The 21,988-nt window shown below is 48.2% G+C and overlaps 2 protein-coding genes across 3 annotated transcripts in view; both read right to left on the minus strand.

Annotated features, from left to right (window-relative positions):
* Positions 1 to 1,525, minus strand: part of LOC103188019 (RIMS-binding protein 2) — a 53,996-nt gene extending 52,471 nt beyond the window's left edge. The window contains 1 exon segment of the mRNA XM_007907824.2: positions 1,391 to 1,525. The gene's annotated coding sequence lies outside the window, so the exon portion shown is untranslated.
* Positions 1,526 to 3,516: 1,991 nt separating this feature from the next.
* Positions 3,517 to 21,541, minus strand: stx2b (syntaxin 2b). 2 transcript variants are annotated; one of them, XR_006085272.1, is made up of 12 exons: positions 21,466 to 21,541; positions 18,612 to 18,686; positions 18,320 to 18,419; positions 17,445 to 17,519; positions 17,105 to 17,175; positions 16,790 to 16,898; positions 15,062 to 15,135; positions 14,653 to 14,790; positions 12,911 to 13,021; positions 10,986 to 12,054; positions 10,665 to 10,668; positions 3,517 to 3,542 (listed from the first exon to the last, which is right to left on the minus strand). XR_006085272.1 is itself a non-coding variant. In XM_042337671.1 (10 exons), the coding sequence occupies exons 1-10, from the start codon at positions 21,493 to 21,495 to the stop codon at positions 11,974 to 11,976; spliced, it is 864 nt and encodes a 287-aa protein (XP_042193605.1). In that variant the 5' UTR covers positions 21,496 to 21,541; the 3' UTR covers positions 10,867 to 11,973. The 2 variants fall into 2 exon arrangements, 1 of the variants encoding a protein (XP_042193605.1); XM_042337671.1 differs by lacking the exons at positions 3,517 to 3,542; positions 10,665 to 10,668 and having other exon boundaries at positions 10,867 to 12,054.
* Positions 21,542 to 21,988: the final 447 nt, after the last annotated feature.

The raw sequence follows: 21,988 nt of genomic DNA on the forward strand, positions 1-21,988 counted from the left end.
GGGGGGGGGGGGGGGGGGGAAGGGGGGAGGGGGGGAGGGGGTGGGTGGTGGGGAATGCATTTGCATCGCCAAAAGAAATCAAACCTGTGACTGATGAATAGCGAGGCAGCTGTTGGCGTCATGGAAACACCATCCACTTGATGGCTGACAAATTAAACCAAAAGCACGTCACGGACTGGGGGTTTTAAAAGCACTTTATAACTCCCAAAACAAGCCTGTGCGCCCCCCCCCCCCACCCCAACCCACTGGACAAAGCTGGAACCCAGAGCCAGGAGAGGCAGACAAGTGCGCCCTTAGACCTCGATGGCTCTGGGGCTGAGGAGTGAGTTGGAGTGAGAGTGGCCGCGGTGCTTTTACGCAGTCAGGAAGCGTAAAAGGATCCGTTAACTGAGCAGAAGCGTAATGGTTTCACGCAGTGATTGCGGTGCCGCGACAGCAGAGATCTTGCTGGTGTTTTTTTTCCTCCCCCCCACCACCACCACCCCGCACAGAGGGATGGGGTGGCGTGGTTCAACACCTACCTGGGACGAGGTACGACGACGACAACTTGGATTTGCATAGCAGGCCGATCAGGCCAGGGGTGGGGGTGTGTGGGGGGGCTCTGAAATATTGTGTGGGTTAAGTGCAAAGGGCTGAATGGCAGTGACTAAAGCCATCTGTATTATTTAAGGGTTCCTGGCAACCTGCAACAGGTGTACAGTGAAACCTGATGCCATCACAGGTCTCCAGACAGAGACAAACAACATCTGCTCACAAGGGGATGGTTGGCAGCCTTTAGATTGTGTTTGGGGGGGGTGGGGGGTTTGGGGGGGGTGGGGGGTTAAAAAAAAAGAGAAAACTCCAAAGTGGTTAAGGACCAGATCGCGCATCAGACAGACGGGAAATTTGGATACAACCTGAATTTAAATGGGTTTGATCGGGTGTCTAGTTTGCAAGTCGTATAACTGTCTTTCTTTCCCCCCTTCCCCTCCCCCCCCCCCTCCACTCTCCCCCAAATCGGAGACGGGATGAGAGCAGGAGCACCCGAGCTAAGCTGTTGCAAAGACAATTTCAACCTCCTGCTGGTTTCCAGCCTCCTTTCCTACCGATGCAACGGGCAAGTCACCGACACGCACTCTCCCGAGAGATGCCGTGTGTCCAAATATACCCCCCCCAAAAAAAAACCACCCCACTGCACGTTAAGCGATTGCACAATCGGGGACAACGACGAGACGCAAAGACAAACACAGTTGGGTCGGGTATATACTGTACCCTTTCACGTTGAGAAAAAAATAATAACCCATAAACATAAAGAGGAACCGTACTGCGGAGAAGGTACTCCATCTATCCCAAGACCCCCCCCCCACACCCAGCCCCGGGAGCTCGTTAAACCGACTTGTGCATCACTCACCAAAAGTTTGGTCTGCTCCTTGTCCTGTTGCAGGGCTGTGATCCGGACTCGGAGAGCTCGGTTCTCCTCTAACAAGCGGATCCACTCGAAGGTGTTCCGTGGTGACCGAGGCTGGACAGGCAGTAACCCTTGTCTGAGCTGTGGGAACCAAGAGAGAAAGATGCATTGGATAGGGCGCAGGCACCCCAGTGGGGAAGCTCACCCAATACCTCTGTCTCCCTCTGCCTTGAGCCTAACACACACCACACACACACACCGCACACACACCACACACACAACAATAATAATAATCCTTGCATTTGATATAGCGCTTTTCACGTCGGGAGGACGTCCCAAAGTGCTTCACAGAACACACTGTAAATTGAATTGACTGTATATATATTTGTGGGCGAACGCGACAGCCAATTGCGCACAGCAATGTCCCCCAAACAGTCGTGGATTGAAAATGACCAATTTATTATTGTTTTTGGTTTTGGAGGGATTATTATTAGGCTCTGTGTGGAGTAAGGAAACTTGCCCAAGGTTTCGCCCTCTGCCTGGAACTGAACTCAGGTCTCTCACTTGCAAAGCGAGTGCTCTAACCACTGAGCTACAGGACACACACCACACAGCGTAATCAGGCTGCAAACAAAATGCATCACTTGCCTGTATTTTCCTTTGGGAACACACACACACGTTTCTGCTAATGAGTGATAACGGCTCGATTTATTTTGGTTACCCCCACCCCCACCCCCTCCACCTCTCGCTCTCTCTCTCTCTCTCCCTCCTCTCCCAACCCTTTCACAAACTGTTATTCTAAACTGAACACTTATTTGGGCATTTTTATAACTTGCTATTTTCAATGTGTATTCTAAATGCAAAAAAAAAATGTAATCCCAAATGATTGTGGAAATGTACAGACTGTTGTATCATGCCTGTGCGTGTTTGTAGCATCGCCTTATATAACCGAAGCTATCACCCATTTGTGAAGTTTTATTTTCCCCCCCCCACCCCACCCCAAGCCGATGTCTCTGCACGTTGTGTTTTTTTTCCTTAGGAAAGGAACAAAAAAAAATACATTTAAGTGTTGGAGAAATAATATCCTGGTTGATGCATAACCGAACCTGAGAATCGTACGTTAGATTGCGGTGGTGGGGGGGGGGGAAGGTTAGGGGTGCTGTAGATAGTTCATGATGTAACTTTGTATTTTGCCTTAATATTTTTTTTGAAGTCTAAATTATGTTTTGTCAAAATTTTGAAAATAAAACCGTCTAAAACCCAAAACGTTCTCGTCTTCAGCAACAGCACCGCCAACGACTTGCATTTGCACAGCGCCCTTCGCGCGAAGTAGTGTCTCGTCACGATTAAGTTCAATCGAAAGTGCGTAATTCCCCATTTGCCGCAGTCAAGTTATTTAACACCGTTTGAAGGATCGTGTGACCCGTGGAAATCTGGTGTGACAGACCCACACACACACACACACACACACACAGAAAGTAAACGAGAATGTGAGCAGTTTGTGAGTGGGTGTGAGCTTACAGGCAGTGTGTGCGTTTGTGTGTGCGCTCGCCTGTAATTTGACACTAAAATTGGGATTCCCACAGAGGAGGCCGTTTTAAGAGTGGGCGGTGCAGAAAGAAAATAATATAATAAACGTTCCTCGAGTTTGATATGAGCGCCCGGATTGTGTCAGCGAGAAGTCTCGAAGCCTTTCGCACCATTTGCGCAGTCAGCACAGGTCGCTCACAGAGCTGTTTCGCCTGACACCTGGAGCTCATCGCGGCCACATTAGAGCCCCGACTGTATTCGGCCCAAATCAGGGAACGATCTGGGAGGTTGGAGGGAGAACAACAACAACAACAAGATTCCATTTATAGAGCGCCTTTCTACGTCGGGAGGACGTCCCAAGGCGCTGGACAGTTGGGTCGGGACCCGAGCATTGGGGGGGAAATGGTCAGGGTGAGGGGAGGGAAGGGAGGGAGCGAGGAAGGGAGGGAGCGAGGAGGGGAGGAAAGGGAGGGGAGGGAAGGGAGGGAGCGAGGAGTGAGGGGAGGGAAGGGAGGGAGCGAGGAGGGTGGAATGGTCAGGTGAAGGGAAGGAGCGAGGAGGGGTTAGAGAGTCAAGGGGGGGGGGGGGGGGGGTGAGCACGGTCGAAGAGAACCGCCTACGGTCCCTGCGGTTGATGGCATTTTCCAAGTGGAGGAACTCCAGCACCTGTTAAAACTGAGCAGCCCTCTTCGTGGGCTTGGGTGCTCGGCCCGCAAAATACACGCAGTCACTTCCACTTCAACAGTTATTATCTGTGAAGCACTTTGAGGCAGGCTCGAGGTCTCAGTGTGGAGAGGCTCTGCTTTAACTGTGAGTGTGTGTGTGCGTGTGTCACACCCCCCAGCCCAGCCTCTGACACACACACACTCTCTCGCTCTCTCTCTGTTATCTCCCTGTGACCTGCGGTTGGCTACAATGACTGATGGTGACTTGGACTTGGGCTTTGGGTCACACAAGAAGCGCCGACGCTGCCGGTCCTCGCTCCGCCAGGCGGGTCCTCGCCTCTCCTGCGGCACCGGGATGAGGACGAGGGTTCCTGCCACTCGCTAGAGGCTGTCGGTGCCCAGTGCTGGCTGCCAGGCTGGGCTGCCCTTCGCTGTCTCCAGCCCAGCCTCGACCACAGCTCCAGCCTCGGAAACAGCCACAGCATCAGCATCAGCTACAGCCACAGCATCAACTACAGCTACAGACACAGCATCAGCTACAGCTACAGCTACAGACACAGCATCAGCATCAGCTACAGCTACAGACACAGCATCAGCTACAGCTACAGACACAGCATCAGCATCAGCCACAGCTACAGACATAGCATCAGCCACAGCTACAGACACAGACACAGCATCAGCATCAGTTACAGACACAGCATCAGCCACAGCTACAGACACAGCCACAGCATCAGCCATACAGCTACAGACACAGCATCAGTTACAGACACAGCATCAGCATCAGCCACAGCTACAGACACAGCATCAGCCACAGACACAGAAACAGCCACAGCTACAGACTCAAACACAGCATCAGCCACAGCATCAGCCACAGCTACAGCCACAGTCAGCGAGTAACCAGGTCAGTGTCTACTTACCTTTCCTTTCTCCCTTTCCTCAGCTCAACGTAACACGAGAAAACAATGATACAGTATCCTGTGCTAAATTCTTACCTAATCCTCTCTATCTATCTATCTATCTATCTATCTATCTATCTATCTATCTATCTATCTATCTATCTATCTATCTATCTATCTATCTATCTATCTATCTATCTATCTATCTATCTATCTATCTATCTATCTATCTATCTATCTATCTATCTATCTATCTATCTATCTATCTATCTATCTATCCATCTATCCATCCATCTATGCATCTGTCTGTCTGTCTGTCTATATCTCTCTCTCTCTCTCTCTCTGTCTATTTCCCTCTCTGTTATTGTACCGTGAGATCAAGACTGTCATTTGCAAAAGTAAAAGGAGGACGAAGAAAGAGAAGAGAGAGAAAGAGGGAGAGAGGGAGGGAGGGAGGGAGAGAGAGGGAGAGAGGGAGAATGTATTTACTGGTGATTGTGATCTGTAGATATCTGGAAACTTGGCTGAGTTTCTCTCCTGGTGCTGAGCACCGGCTGTTGAGCAAAAGAAAAAAATAACCTCAACACACAACTGCGGCAGATTTGTGTTCAAACGATTCCTCTCTACAGAATTAGCAGCAGATTCTCAGGATCCTGATCCGGAGTCACTCTCACTCACACTCACTCACTCACTCACTCTCACTCACACTCACTCACTCACTCTCACTCTCACTCTCACTCATTCTCACTCACTCTCACTCACTCACTCACTCTCACTCACTCTCAACTCTCACTCACTCTCACTCACACTCACACTCACTCACTCACTCTCACTCACTCACACTACGCTCACTCACACTCAACACACTCACGCTCACTCACACACGCTCACTCACTCACACTCACTCACACTCAACTCACACTCATGTTTTTTTTGATACAATTTCAAATTGTGGTTAATGTTCCTCTCTCTTTCTCCCTCTCTCTCCCCACCTTAAACCTATTTAAAAATTGTCACTCTTTACCCAACCCAACCCAACCCAACCAACCCCCATCCCCCCCCACCCCCCCAAATAAAACACTGGGTGTGAAATTGAGTGAAATCTCGCAGATCAAGTCGGTGGCCCACTTTGTGGCTGTTGGCGAGACATCGCTCGCCGTGCGCAAACCTTTCCACCCGCAAAAGTCACAGTCGCTCACAGTTTACGGTGAAATCTCGCAAAGCGCTTTGAGATGCTTTCACGCTGTGATAAGGCGCTGTGTCAAAATGCCCAGATTATTAAATGGGGGGTGGGGGGGAGGGAGGGGAATAAACTGTCCGAGAGAGTGTCCGGATGGAAGCGACGTGTGCGCGCGTGTGTGTGTGTGTGTGTGTGTGTGGATTTATTTACTATCGTTCCAGAACAGTCTAAGCCACGTTTGGGGTCTAAGGCGACAGGGAAGATGCTTCTCAACCAGGGAAATCTGCACAATCTATGAAGGCGATTGCTGCAGTGAGGGGAGTTGTTTCCTGGGAGATTCTGGGAGTGGCGCGAGGGATGTGGTTAGGGTTGGGGGTTAGTGTTGGGGTTGGGGGTTAGGGTTAGGGTCAGGGCTGGCGCTGTCCTGATTGACGCTGATCACACAGTAACGTGGCTGCTCTGGTTGCCAGGCTGCGCTGGTTTCCTGTCACACTGAGCTCGCTGTTACGGTGACTGTCACACACCAACACCTGATGTCTCTCAGCAGGAGCTCGACTTGCTCTGTGATGGGAGCAACAGCTCTTCTCCTCCCTCCCTCCCTCCCTCCCTCCCTCCTCTTCGACCCTGCTCCGCCACGGTCAAGCCCTCTGGGGCGCTACCCAGTGAGAAGGGCGCTGTGTAAATGCGAGTTGCTGTTGCTCTACCCGAATACCATCTTAACCAACTTGGATTAGCTTTCGCCCGGTCCCTCCGGTGGATGTTGAACGCAGCAGTCCTCGGGTTTCCCACCCCACCCCCCCTCCCCCAAAAAAATCTGTTGCCAACATTTTTCCGAACGCCCGGTTTATCCCGGTCTCTCTTGCCGTTAGCGTTAGTGAGGAGAGAGAGAGGTCAGTCTCTGAGGTTCTTGACTACGTTTGCTTCAGTGCCCACCGCGTTGCCAGGTTGGGCTTTAACAGAGGAATTTGTGCCAACGAAAGAGTCAGCACATGTTCGTCTTTGCCATGAGCGGTGGGTGGCGTTGACTCAGACATGCGATTGGAATCATTGACTCATATAAGGAATGTTCTGGGTGTAATTATACTCGCCAGTAGCCATGGCAACCCTCGACTAATGTATAGGGCCAGTGAAATAATGGGCGCCCGGTCTTTTCATGTGCAGTTAGCCCCGCGATCAATGGGACACAGATCGATTCGAGTCGCTGACGACATCAATGCAGCCTTGTCAAAGCAAACGGTCAGTTTATAGCCTCGGCTTTGCTTCGTTTCCCGACGTCGTTCAGTTCCGTTCAGTCACGAGATCCGATTGTTAAAAAAAAAAATGCAGCGCCTTTCGGCTAAACGTGGATTCGTCTTAAAGTTAGTCGAGCGCTCCGGGACACCAGCCGGCGGGAAGGAAGCTACTTAAACGCAAGTGGTTGTTGTTGTTGTTGTTGTCGAAGCTTCTCCAGCGCTGCCCGCTTTCACTACTGCGATCCGAGACAGAGGAATGAGGAGAAATGCTGAGGAGACGGGAAAGGGATTCTGGTGCAGAAAGCCTGGCTTGTCCTGAGGGGTTCAGATGTCACATTGTGTAGTTTGAGTTAATGGCGAGGCTGTACTGGATGTTCTACAGGCAATCTTCTCGCCGATGGGCATGTTGCATAACCGTGGGTTCACCAATGGAAGCGCAGAGCTCGGGGCCATTCCTCCACCTAACAATTACTTTCCACATTAGCTGCTGTTGCCCTGAAATGCAGAAGTCTGACAAGCTCCGTTCCAACAATTGCAGCGCGTTGGCGAGGCTGGATTCGCATACACAGAACATACAGTCAATTCACTTCACGGAATATTCTGTGAAGCGCTTTGCGACGTCTCGAAGGCGTGATTAAGGCGCTGTAGGAAATGCAAGGATTATTATTATTGTTATTATTATTTACTGCTTCTCAGTGAAATCTTATTACCTTTTAACTTGCGATGACTAGAGCGTGAGATTCCCCCCAAAACCACATCGTTGTTAAAGCCCCCAGAAAGACACCGCACTTGGGTGCAATTAACGCAGGGTATCTGAACCGTGAGATCAGCAGCTTGTAACTGAACCCAAGTAGCTGTCGGGACAGGAATCGGTCAGGATGATTCGGGACGCCCCTCGGACACCAAACGCGCTGTATAAATGTAATGTGTTGCTGTTGTCGAGCATCGAAGGGCTGATAGTGAGGAGGTCGTGCGGGGGAGTGAGCTGCAGGTCACAGCCCATGATCCTGGAGCCTCAGTCACAGTCGGTTTGTCATCTCAACTGTGTCTTAATCGCAGCTCCTTCCTGCTCCAGGCACCTGGGACATTCCCAGCCAATCTGGGCTGTGTCATCCCCACACTCCGATTCAACAACAAACCCCCACTCCCCCACCCCGCAGAGAAATAGAATAAAGAGCTGTTCCGCTCAGCACAGTCTCTTGTAAGCGTTTGTATTACTTTGTGGACTGAAGGTGTTTGGGACGTCCTCCCGACGTGAAACTCTCTACCCGAATGTCATGTTGTTGTTGTTGTTGTTGTTGTTGATTGTGCTTTGCCGACTGCAGGGGAGGGGCGGTGAGCATGGACCTTCGCTCCGAGGGAACAGGCATTTGCTTCAGTCGGTCAGGACGTTGGAGCAGAACTGCCACACACTGCAGAAGGAGAACAACCGACTGGTAAGTGTCTGAGAGCAGAAGCAGCCGCGAGTCAGTGCCAGACCTGCCTGCGGTGTTCCCTCTGCCTCAGGATTCCTGAAATAGCGACGGGAAACAGACCCGCGATACAGGAGATAAGTCAGGTCAATCCCTGGTGCAGAACGGACGCTCAGGCTCAGGGCTCTGAGTGTTTGAGTAAATAAAAGGCAGAATTTTACACTCGGTCGGAGCTGATGTATGTCTCTGCCTCTTTGGCTTCTGTTCAGGGCATTTATAGCCTGTAACCAGTTACTATGCGGAGCAATGTGAAACAGTCAGCCACAGGTTAGAGTGTCATTCTGGTTCAGTTACTGTCCTCGTCTCGAGACTGAACATGTGTAAATGGATATTCCCTTCCTTACCAAAGTTCTAGCATTGGAAGGTAAGATACCACAGAATATAGGGCTCGAGTAATACAAGAGCGCGCACATCCCGGATCTCGGTTCAGATTGCAGTCAGCTCTTCAGCTCATAACTGTATTCCCCAAGTCCACAGCCTGAGCCATGGGGACAAGGAGCCTGCGAGAGAGAGAGAGAGAGAGACACACACGCACATTGGAGGCAGTGACCTTAGAGAATTAAACACCTGAGACACATATGCCAGCAGCCATCAGTCAGCTTGGCTGCTCAGAGACAGTTGGCGATCGATGCAAGGTTTCCGCTACGTCTCTATTTGTCCCAAAGACGCTCCTCTCTTTGTTTAAACGTTTTGCTCGCCAAATATACAGTCAATTGACTTTACAGTATATTCTGTGAAGCGCTTTGAGACGCCCGGAAGTCGTGATCAGGCGCTATATCAAATACAAGGCTTATTATGAAACTGATTGTTTCTCCAGGTAGGATTTCTAACAAATTAGATAGATTCCTGTTAGGAAATAATATCTCAGGATATAGAGAATCCCCCCCCCCCAGAAATGCTAAAAGCTCTTTAAACAGCCGTGTTTTCAGTGCACGTGAAATGTTTCACGCTCTGCCCTTGGGACGAAGAGCCTCACTTTTACCAGTGTTGCAGAGTTGGTAGAAAGTGAGAAGGGCAAATGGCAATGGTTCACAGACGTCACTAAAACATGTAGCAGAGAGAAGTTAATGGAACATTATATATTTCTACATGCACCTTTCCCTTCCAAAACTAGTTGCCGTCTACTCCCAAACCTGATCAATATCCCTGATCAATATACCACTGAATCCAGGTATTGACAGGAGATGAGGCACGACTGTCATCGTTGATCAATCCCTTTTTGGGCGATTTTCCAGCTGGGTTTTAGCTAAACTGAAATCTGTTATGTTTGCGGCCAAACAGTGGAACCTGGAACTCCATCGCGGGAGGAATAGTGTAGAACTTTTGGCAAATTATTGAATTCATTTTTCGGCTTTGAAGCCTCTTTTTACAGACTTTTAAAGAATTTGACCGTTTCTGCACAGAGTAAATCTGGACCCAGATCAGTCTTATATGTGAGGAGATCCTGAGAGAACGGGGTTTGAAAGGCGCTGTTTACAAACAGACAGCTGTTGATTACAAGGTCTGTTCTTTCGCCTAAAGTTTTGAGATTATAATAATCCTGGCGTTCGATACAACGCCTTAGCACGTCGTTGAGACGTCTCAAAACGCTTCACAGTATATACTGTAAAGTGGATTGACTGTGTACTTTGTGAACGATTAGTAACAAATTCTTTTTTTTATATAAACGATAGTCATTCTGAGTTCCAGCAAAAGGCAGTTTTGGTTTCCAACATTTTGTGTTGCATTTTCTGAGCGTTTCCCTAACAGTTGATTTGAGAACATTTTTTACCTTTGGTCTTCGGACCTTGTTCCCTTGTTCCTGGCCCAATGTCCAGCATTTAACTTCACAATACATTCCTGCCAGTGATGTGAAGTGACTTGGGAAAGGATGTGCGTGTGTGTGAGTGAGACAGAACACGTGTGTGTGTGTGTGTGTGCATAGGTGTGTGAGAGAGAGAAAGTCAGGTCTACTTCAAAGGTGATCTTAGCAATTCCTGGTTTATTGTGGGGTTTTTTTTTGATTCTCTTCAGCGCAGATTTAATGAAACTGAACTAAGCCGCAACATGAAACAGCCGCGACAGGAACCGGGTGTGAACCAGGATCTGGAGAGGGCGGAGCAGCGGTATCAGGTACACAATTCCAGATGTGAGACTCTCTGCTGCTGCGTGCGTGAGTGCGTGCGTGCGTGCGCGCGTGTATATATGTGTGCGTATGTGTGTGTGTGTGTGCGTGCGCGAGGTCTCTCAGTGGAATTTATCATCAGAAACCTGGCGTTCAATATCAAATGAAATCAAGGTTGTGTTTCCACGGAAACGGCACTAACCTGATTAGCTGCATCTAATCTGTGCTGCGTCTCGGTTGTTTGGACGGTTTTCGTGTCGTTCAAAGTACAGTTTATAGCAGTAGAGTTTAAACCTCATCCCTTCAGACAGCTCTGAGGCAATGCCGGACTCACAACACGGAGCTGTTTGCCTGACGAAGACCGGGACACTTGCAGCAAAACTAAAGGCGAATAATAAAGGCATATACGAGTTAGTCTGGCAGCACCAATGGAATATGCATAGGAATGTTAAACAGTCCTCACTTACACAACGGAGGCCCTAAAATAAATTCAGTCTGCTTAGCTCTTAACCTATCAACAAAGAAATGAGTGTCCATCAGTTTGATAAGTGTGATTATATGAACTGATTAAGGCAGGTATGAGTGTTTTTTTTTTAATTTACATTCACCTGGTGATGTTGAGACCCGGGTGCTCTAAGGTTACATCTGTCACAATGGCTTTTTAAACGCGTGTAAACAAGGTCGAGGCAAAAATGGTCTGATTATATAAAGTACAATCATTAAATGCAACTTCGCAAAATTAAAAAAAAATAAAAACACCAAGTGCAAAAAAAAAATTCCACATCCTCGGAGGGCTCCCTTCACACGAGCTTCCAGGACCCCACCCTCCGAGGAAGCTTCGCTCCTGGTTTAAAACCGCCTGTTATTGTGGACGTGTGAACCCCGATGACAACAAACCCGATTCTAAATGATCCAACGAGACCGTTGCAATATAATTTCCAGTTATTGGCAAGATATTTGCAGTTCCAGTTTTCCTGACGTTTTTTGATTCGTGTAAACATTGGTTCGTCAGGTGTTTGTTGCTTAGGATGTCTAAAGGCCAGATTCGGGTCCGCAGGTGACATTCCACCAAACGCACAATGAAAACAGAGTGATATATATAGTGTTTGTCCGCGTGGCATTCCCAACGTGAAAGCGATCCCACGCCTCCACACGGCCTCTAAACCATCATCAACATCGTAGATCAACAAAAAAACCTTTATCGGGTAAAGAGTTTCTGAAGAAACCCCTTAAAAATAAGTTAAAAGAACATTTATGGGATAAAAAAAAAGACAATCGGCGATTGTGCCAAATGATGCACAAACTAGTTAAGTAACAGTAGTGAATGGTTTGGTCACTCCCCACACCACAAGTCTCTGCTGCTCGTGCAATGATCGTTGTCACTATGAACAGGAGGTTCAGGATGTTGACATCGTAAGGTTCAGGCAGCCACAGAGACCAGGGCAGGAGCTTCGGGAGGGACAGAGGTCCAAGTGGAATGATCACAGCCACGGAATCACAGAGACGGCTACGAAGGCACAGTCACGCCGATGATAATGGCGACAATAATCAGCAAGATCGCAACGCAGATCAATATGATGAACATTTTCTACAGAAAGATGAAAAACAAAAATTAGGTTAGTGCCAATTCGGATCTCTCCATTGCCTTTGATTAGAAACAATCACTATTCTTGTGGCTTGTGAAATGATGTGAGGCGTCGATGGGGTAAATCTTCAGCAAAATGCGTAGTACTTTCATTCTAACATGAACCATTTTGCTCAGACTATTGCTAATGTAAATTGGTTGCGTTTGACTAAAATCTCTGGGAGAGTTAAGAAGAGTCCATTGAACCACAGGACTTTCTCCCTGAAGTGAGCAGTTCTGCCCTGTGCGTATCCGCATGGTTGAACGGCAACTCAATCCCAGGCTGAGATCATGGGCACAAAGGCATTCAGCACCAGAATCCTCAGAGATTCATCTGTGCTGAACTGAACGATAAATAAAGCCAGCCTCAGTTGCAGTAACAGCCCAGAATAGAGAAGATCCTTCAACAAAGCAGCTCCAGAACGGATGAGAGCAACTCACAGAACCAGAACATTCCCCTTCCTTGTAGTGAGGGAGCGCTGATTAAATTGAAACAAACCTGGGACGCCATCATACGTCAAACAAAGCAAACAAAAAATTGCATTGAGGACGTCTCAAGGCGCTTGAAAGGCACGATATAACAAGTGCGAGTTGTTTTAAATCCGGAACCTTACAAAGATCACATCAAATAAAAACGCCTGCAATCCAGACAGACAACTGGTTGTTAGCCGATTGTTGAATCGCTTTCTGGGAGTAATAATCCTCTCCTCACACCCCATCAAAAAAAATTGGGTGGTTCTTTGAAGCGCTTTGAGATGGCTTCAATGATGTGATGAAGTGCTATATCGAATGCAAATATTATTATTATAACGAAGCTTACTCGACGAGCTTTGCTCTGGTATCTCACAGCTTTTTTCGTCTCTTCCTTGGCCCGGCCCACGTATTCGGCTGCATTCACCACATTCGTCTCAATGTTGTTGATCATTTCACCCTGTTTTTTTTTTAAAAAAGAGAAAACAAAACACACGCGTTGGATAAATTAGTTCAGACATTTTGTTCTTATTCTGTGGATTTCCTGACTTAGCTGTTGGTTATTGCTCCTCTTCCCCTCCCCCCAGCCCCCCCCCCACACATACACACACACTGCCCACAGGAATGACACGGATGGGAATGAAGCAGCAGGAACGAGCACAGGAGATTTGCTCACTGCCGTTTGCAAGTTACCTTAATTTAGCCTCGACACGTCAGTGAGCAATGCAAAGCAATCGCTTTTGCCCTGCGTAGGAAACTAATAAAAAGGATTCACTTTAAATCTGTTTTCATCAGATGAATGATCAATGACATCTATTTGATGATATTTAACATATGCTGCACACTTCCCGACACGAATATCGCTTTCCATTAAGTCAAACATCTCAAATAAAATCACCCCCTACCCTCCTCTATGACTCTACGTTGGGATGGTTTAGTGCACGGGGTGGAAGGCATGATGACAGAATGCAGGGAGAAGAATGACGTGACTTATACTCAGAGTTGCATTGCCATCGATGACATGGATGCAAACATGGATCACTTCCATTACCTGTCTCACGCTTCATCAGCTGCGATCAGCAAAACACAAAAGAAATCTCGATTTTACTTTACATTGTATTTCACAAACATTCAGTATCTGTGGGCTTGTGTGTGTGCCCCGTCACACCTTTCACCATCCACCCCTCACACTGGGTTGGTGGGTTGCATTGACGGATTCATGGTCAGTCCGGACTGGATGGACATGTTCCAGCCATGGAAGCCTTTCCTGCTCAAGAGATTGCTATTCACAAGTTCTTTGCAATATCAGCAACATAATCTGCTCTTAAGCAAAACTTAAGCAACTTATGGATACTTCGGGAATAACGAGCGACCTGATGACCCAGAATGTGGGAAGCTAGGAGACGCATCCTCAACTGCGATACGTTCTAACAAGGGGGCCTGTAACATTAGACTCCTGCTCTTCACACAGCAATTCCTCCATATCACTCATTCCAGATAACCCACACTAACCAATGGGCAGGGGGAAACTTCTACCTAAAGGGTTCATACAGTAAGTTCCAAGATGTTTCTGTAACGGAACATTTCCAGTGAGACATCATCAGACCCAGTGCCTGCAATACATCCAGCATCCATACAGTGGCCAATAACAAGCTTCACTGCAACCAACAGCCCAGCCACATCGGGGCCCCTCACAAGCTGCTGGTTTCTCCCTGTCGCACTCCCTCAGCCAGAGAGTCCAAATGCTAACACAGAGTGTTAAAATATTCTCAATCACAGAAAGCAGACCACACGCTGTATAAACAGGCGACACGTCAGGAAGCAGATGGCTCATCTGCAGCAGAGAGACGTCAAAATAACCTGAGGCAGTAAGAGATAGACAGAGAGAAGCAAAAGTTCTGACCCTCCCCCAAACCCCTAGTAAGGCGCCCCTACCCGCACCTCCAGTAACACCGCACCCCCCACCCCCGCCCTTGACCCCTGTCACAAGCCACTCAAGCCCCCCCCCCCACCCCTTGGCCTCAGTAACAGAGCTCCCACCTCGCCTCGCTCTCGCCCCCACACCTCAGGTAACATGTGCCGTCAAGGTACCTGATGCTCCACCAACATAGCCATGTCCATGAACATCTCGTGCAGCTCCCGGATGCTGACCTCCAGCTTCATGATGTCTTTGTGGCGAGATTCGATCTCGTTTAGAGCCTGTCTTGTGATCTGGGAGTCGGAGATGATCTGGAAGGAAGTGGACGGACGAGAGGGGAAAGATGGCAGCAATTTAGTCTGTTTAGTAATCACAACTCAAGGAATTCCTTCCTCAATTCGCCCGCCCGGACACGATTCTCCCGTCAGGTTTTGGGAGCACATTGATACCCTGATGCCATGTTGTTAGCGGCACAGAAAGACCCCGACAGAGATCCCACAGCTGCGCCCCCCCACCCCAAATTATACCGACATGTTAAACATTTAAGCCACAGAAATTCTGACAAGACTGCAGTTTGCTTACGTCAGATGTGAAAATCGCCGGGTTCCCACTTTCCAGCATTTCCTCAAGTTCGTCATCAGTGGTTGTCTTCCCAGCTACACACGTACACACACACACGGGATAAATTGGAACACCATAAAAAAGTCACTCCGCAATCCCTGACACGATAAACAATACAAAACAATCTGCAGGAGCACCCGACAAGTAAACACAAGTTGGGAATTGAGGAACAAATCAGCCATCATCTAATACAATAATAATAATCCCCCGCATTTGATGCAGCGCCTCACCACGTCTTCGAGACGTCTCAAAGCGCTTCACTGAATATGCTGCAAAGTGAATTGACTGTGTGGTTTGTACAGAATGACGGAATAGGGTGGAGGGGCTGAATGGCCTACTCCCGTTCCTAGGGTCCTAAGCAATCTCTTCCCTGCTCGTTGCACTCCAATTGTATTCGTCAAGCTCTGAGATATACATTCTGCCATAAAAAAGTGCAAACTGTTGTAAGATGGGGAAGTGAGGCACAGGGTGATGGAATGCCCGTCCTGCAGGCGTGAAGTGTAGAATTTCCCCACGTGGCTGCTGAGTCTGACAGTAGAGCTGTAAAAAATCCCGCAGCCGGGATCTGTCCAGCCCTGAAGAAAACAACAGGACAGATGCACTTTGTTGATTGGAATCGCACGAGGAAAGTTTCGCCCTTGAAATGAATGAAATGCCATTGTGTCTTTGCAACACAATAATCGGGAGCCTTTTCACAACAGCGGATGGAAAAACAACACCTCTCAGTTGACAGGAATATCCCCTATTCTAGCGCAAAGGAAACAAACAAGAGATAAAAAGATTAAGTAACGGACAGGCAGTCAGGCCGAGCGAGCGGGAGAAAGCCTGACGCAGCACATTCCACGTCTGATGAGATTAGCGATGAGCTTGCTCCAAATTATTTCTGTGAAGTTCAGTTGTTGGTGTGATTGTTTGGTGTGGCTGGGTTTGCAGTGACGGTATTCAAAACAATTTCGGAATGGTTTGTCAAATGTCACAGAGCGCGAGTCAGGATATCAGGAATGTGTGAAGCTGTTCACCTCACGCGAGATGCCGAGCTAGTAAATTAGCAGATTCTTTCCATGGTTTGGAAACAGTGAGAAAGTTACAGGTTCAAAGCCCCACATCAGTACTTGAGCTCAAAGTCTAGGCTTACACCTCTGGGCAGGGGCTGCAATGGTTAAGAGACCTTTGTGGGTCACTACATTCAACTGTAATTACTGCGTTTGAAGCGTTTTCATACATTTGACGTGAAAAATCAGGGAACGGGCACAGATCAGAGATAAAGCGAAGGGCAGATTATGTTAAGAGTGAAGAAATGTTGAAATACATCCGCAGTTTACACATCATATTGCGTGTATACACACACACTCACACACACATTATATACAATAAACTCCTGATCGCTCCAAGGGAAAGGGGTTCAGTGATGAGTTATCCGTACTAGTGAGTTGGGCCTATGTATAAATACATAAATAAATAAATGTGGCCGGGATATTGACACCACGATGACTTAATAATAATAATCCTTGCAGTTGATATAGCGCTTTATCACATCGACATCCCAAAATGCTTCACAGAATATATAGTAAAGTGAATTGACTGTATATTTTGTGGGTGAAAAGTGGCAACGACAAATTAAGCCAGGGTCGAGTTATCAGAAGTTTACTGTACGTATAAATCTCTCGGCCACGGTGAAGATCCACTCACTGATCTCCAGCTGTCTCTGGATCCGCCCTTTGCTTCGGTCCCGGAAGAGTATCTGCGTCTCATTGTATTCAGTCATCACACTGGCAAATTTCCGAGACAGAGTTGAATGCTAGAATTTAAAAATACGAGCCATATGCACAGGTCAGACTCCGTACAATACCATTCCGTTAGTTTGCGATTTGAAATCATTACAGGGCTGTACTTTGCGGGCGGCAAAACATCAGCAATCATGGCAATATGTCAAGTATCTCTCTCTCTGTAAATCAACTGCACGTTTTCTATCCGGTCAGCATTTTCTCCAGCAGCATACTGTACCTGGGTTTTCCTTATTCGCAGATTCACTGAGCCTTGGTTTTCACCCTCATCTTTACACTCTCGCTCCATAGCTACAACGAGAAAGCAAGGGGTAAGATGACCGAAAGTGTGGTCAAGTGGTAATTTTTATACAAGAGTTCGTGGGGAACATTATCCTGTACAGACAAGCACAATACGCAATTTATCACCAACAACAACTTGCATTTATATAGTGCCCTTCAAGTGGGGCAGCAGCCCGGAGCACTTCTGATGACGAGCTGGGGGAGGGCGAGGTGACTGTAAGCACGATCAAAAAGGGAGGTCGTTAGGCGGGGTTTGATTTGGATCACTGGCCACTTACCTTTCAGCATTGTTTGGACTTTGTTGGCATCTTTCCTGATCGCAAGGGTCAACTCTTCAAGTTCTTCTTTGGTTTCTTTTTTTTAAAAAAAAAGAAATTTTTTTTATATATAAACCTTTGATGTATAAAAAGGAGATCTTTTAGTCTCCGCCTCAATCAGGGGGCAGAAATCATGGGATCTCGGGTCTGGCAACTCATTACAAAAATGAAGCACTTTGGAATAAATAGAACTTGTATTTGATCATTGAATAATACAGAACTGAAACAGGCCAATTGACTCACTCAACAACAACAACTTGCATTTATATGGCGACTCTCACACAGGGTAGCGTCCCAGAGCACTTGACAGTAGCGGAAGATGAAACCAAGCCGGGGGGAGGAGGGCGATAACCGTAGGCATGGTGCAAGTAAAAGGTCTTCTGGCGCGATCTAAAGATGGGGAAGGAAGGGGCAAGGCGGAGGGATAGAGGAAGTGTTTCAGAGTTTCAGGGAGTAGTGACTGAAAGCGTGGCCACCAATGGTGGAACTGAGGGCATGAGGGCCATGCAGAAAGCCAGAGCCAGTCGAGTGGAAGCAGCAGCAAGTGGGTTGGTGGGGTAAGCAGGTCGAGAGGTAGGTCAGTGTCAGGGCATGAAGGGATTTGAAAACTAGCGCGGTGATCTTGAAATCGATCCATTTGTCGATAGAGAGGCAGTGGAGCCTGGCTGGAACTGGTTTGATGGGGGTATGGAGTTTGATACGAGTGAGTTTGCGGGCGGCGGAGTTTTGGATCAGCTGGATAAAGTCTGACTGTGGGCTAAATGGCCTTCTTCTGAGCTATAAATTTATTTCTAGGGTGGCCTTGGTCGTCGTTGTTGTGCCAGGACTTTACTTACTTCCTTCCGGGTTTGGTGCCGACAGAATGATGCTGTGCTTCTTCTTCACGTCTTCTACATTTTCCCCAATTTTGTCAATTAACAACCGGATTTCCTCCACCTGTTAAAGTTAAATGTTTGAGGGTGAAAGTTGCACTGATTTATCCACTTGACAAAAACATGCAAACAATGCTATTTTACACACACAAAACCCTAATTACACCCAAAACCCTAATTGCGGCAACTACAAGGCAACCTCCAATGCCTAATTCAGTCAACAGAACCCTCCATGATTTTAATCATAACTTCCTACCTGGTGGAAGAAATCCTCCATAAAATGGTCATGTTCCACAGTGACCGTTGCTTCCTCATCATTATTTTCATTGAACTAAAAATGGATAAAACAAAAGAAAAACGATTGGCAAACAGACGTTTAAAGCATCGCAAATAGATTAAATTAGACAACAGAAACAAGACTCAGAAGGAATATTATTAGTCTGTCTGTAACTTACATTTGTTTCTCTAGACTTAAATACCTTAATTCCTTGTCATTGCCATCATACAATAATATTGATAATAATAATCCTTGCATTTGATATAGCGCCTTATCACGTCTTTGAGACGTCTCAAAGCGCTTCACTGTATATTCTGTAAAGTGAATTGACTATATTGCTGGTTGAATCACAGCAGCCAATTGCGCACCGCAGTGTCCCACTAAGTCGTGGATTGAGTGACCTAATTATTTTTAAAAAATGTATTTATTATTATTGTGAAATAAAGTTGCCTACATGGCCAGCTGGGACATGCTGTGTAGACCAAGTCAATGGGGAAGATGTGCAGGACGAGGCAGGTTATTTCCAAACTCACAGGGAATCCCGCCCATCCACAGCGCATACTGTTTTTATTGGTCTCTTCGAACACACAGTGACATTTTGTCAGCAGAATCTGTCATTCGGGTGTGGCTAGCAAGTTGACATGCACTGATTTCAGATGTGGCAGCACCTGCTACAACACGATGGGCAGAGAAACATGGGCATTTTGAGAGAGGTTTCTTGAAAGTGGAGCAAAATTATTGGCACATTCTCAATACACGGGGGAGGGGTGGGCTGGGGGGGCAAAATCTGTCAGAACCAAATTCTCTGCAAATTTAATCCTGGGTGTAATCCTGTGACTTTTGGCAATCAAAAATGGGCAATAATTACACCTGAAGTATTTGGAATCGGAATGTTACTCTGTTTCTACCCTCCGGCTCTTGCTGTAGAAATTAAAATCACAGCCAAGTCAAAAGGCAGCTCTGTGACCAAACCTTTCACCGCAAAACCACACAGCTGTCAACACGTGGCTTCAAGCAGAACACGAAACACTACTCCCTCCCCGAGCAGAGACATTACTCTTCATCAACTCAAGACATTTCCCCTCATCTATCCGATTCCTCTAACTCTGCACTAACAGCACAATACAACAACAACAACAATAATTTGCATTTACATGCCACCCATCGTGCAGGGTAACATACAACGGGACACGAAACTGGAAACTTCTACAGCGCAGGAGGTGGCTATTCGGTTAATCGGGCCAGTGCCGGTTCTGTGCAAGAAGTTTCTATTTAGTTCCACGTGTATTTCCTCTTCTATTCCACGCATCCGTGGCCAAGCATTCCGAAACCTCCGAAACTCTCCCTTACCTCTGTCTCGCCTCAAAATCTACCTCTTGAACCACCTCCTCATTCTCCCCTCTCTCAGCAGCAGTCTCCATCACTGTAAAGTGCTCCGAGATGCTATCTCCAGTGATCCTGTTACAGCACGAACAGCGCTAATCCCGGTACTTGACGATGTTTGAGCTTTGCAACCACTCAATTCTAAGTATCACTTAGCGCTGCACCAGGAACAGTCACGAAGTACACTATTTACAATTTGGCAATAACCAAATAAGGGATGCACACTTAAGAATAAATCACATTTACGACCGAAAGTAATTTCCAGGAACATGATTCAATTTCCTTGTTTCAAAAAAGAAACCACAGCGGATGACGTTTGTACAGATAGCGCCTTTCGCGTGGGGGGGGGAAAGGACATCCCGAAGTGCTGGAGGCGCACACACGCAAAAATAGATAAATAAGGGGGCATTTCTTTTTCTCCTTTGTTACAGAGTAAAAATATTTACTCTTATCCACTTTTATGTAAAAAAAAATCTAAAAGTGCACGAGTCCAGTATTCACACCAGGAAGGACGGGACAGGGTTCTTCTGCTCACGATTCACAGGGCGCGGACTCGGCACCCGCACTGCGTGTCCTGCGCTGACTGACCACAACAAATAAATAACAATCCTCGCATTCGATACCGGCGCCTCATCGCGCCCTCCAGACGTCTCAAGAGGTCCTCGCGGAGCGTACCGCTGGGAGTGAATCGACCGCACGTGCGTTTTTGTGTGTGTGTGTGTGTGTGTGTGTGTGGGGGGCGGAAACCCCGGCGCCCCCGCAAAGCGGTGGTGGATTGAAGCGACCGACGTTGTATCGTTGTCGACCGCTTTTCTTGAGGGACGAGTATCAGGCGGACGCGCTCGCTCGCTCCCTCGCCCGCTCCTCGCCCGCTCGCTCGCCGGTCCGCGGGCTCGCGTGCGGCCGCCCGCCCGCCCGCCCGAGAGCGGTCCCGGCGTGAGGAGAGACTCGCCCGATGCCTCGCCCTGACCGGCTGCCGGGCACGAGGAGGAGGAAGGAGGAGGAAGGAGGAGGAGGGTGGGGATCGAACCCGGGTAGCCCTCGCTTGCGAGGCGAGGGGGGGGGGACTGACTGACCGACTGACCAACCCGACTGACCACTGAGCGACAAGGAAGGCCTCCATGAGAAACACAGGGCCTCACACACACACACACACACACACACACGCACGCGCGCGCGCAGTGGGGGGAAAGGGGGTGGGGGGGGGGGGCGGTGCTCACACTCAGGGGCCAATAACAACAACAACAACAACAACAACTTGCATTTACAGTGCTACAGAAGGTACACAGAGGGGCCTCTCGCCCTCGAGGGGCCCGCGCTGCTGTGTGTGTGGGTGTCTGTGTGGTGTGGGTGTGTGTGTGTGTGGGGGTCGGGGTGGCCGCCGGAGCCGCCGCCTCAGAGCGAGGCCCCGTTACCCGAGTAACGGTCGGGGCTCGCGCTCGGCGCTCACCTCCCTCAGGTCCTGCAGGCGGTCCCTCATTGCTGCGGGTGCAGCCGGTGGTGGGGTTGGGGGGGTTGGGTTGACCTGCCCGGGGCGGGGCGGGGCGGTGTAGGGGGGTGGGTGGGGGGGGGGGAGGGGAGGGCTCGGGCTCGCGGGCGTCGGCGTCGCTGCCTCTCACTCCCTCCCCGCCCCGCCCTCTGGCCCTCGCGCATGCGCACAGACCCGCCCGTCTCTGGCTCCACTGCCATCGCTAATAATTATTTCTCTGTGTTACACATATATTTATACGTATATAGGTGTGTATATATATATGCTTAACCCTAATTGCTCTCTCTATGTATAGCCGTTGCTGTGAATTCTGTACACGTATCGCTGTGTATTATATATTTTTTGCTGTATATTATATATTTATTCCTGTATATTTATTGTTGTATATTCTCTCTTTATCGCTTTGTATGATATGTATTGCGATATACTATACATTCAGGACTATACACGGTATATATCTATTGCTGTGTATAATGTATTTATT

Source organism: Callorhinchus milii, unplaced genomic scaffold (genome assembly GCF_018977255.1).
Source record: "Callorhinchus milii isolate IMCB2004 unplaced genomic scaffold, IMCB_Cmil_1.0 Scaffold8, whole genome shotgun sequence".
Lineage (NCBI taxonomy): Eukaryota > Metazoa > Chordata > Chondrichthyes > Chimaeriformes > Callorhinchidae > Callorhinchus > Callorhinchus milii.

What these genes read in the sequence shown, in the direction of transcription:
- stx2b (XM_042337671.1), bottom strand. Translation starts at nt 21,495, where the DNA reads ATGAGGGACCGCCTGCAGGACCTGAGGGAG. An exon ending in CTATGTTGGTGGAGCATCAG is followed by an intron (nt 13,022 to 14,652) that starts GTACCTTGACGG and finishes AAAAAAAAACAG; the next exon opens with GGTGAAATGATCAACAACAT. An exon ending in ACCAGAGCAAAGCTCGTCGA is followed by an intron (nt 12,055 to 12,910) that starts GTAAGCTTCGTT and finishes ATCTTTCTGTAG; the next exon opens with AAAATGTTCATCATATTGAT.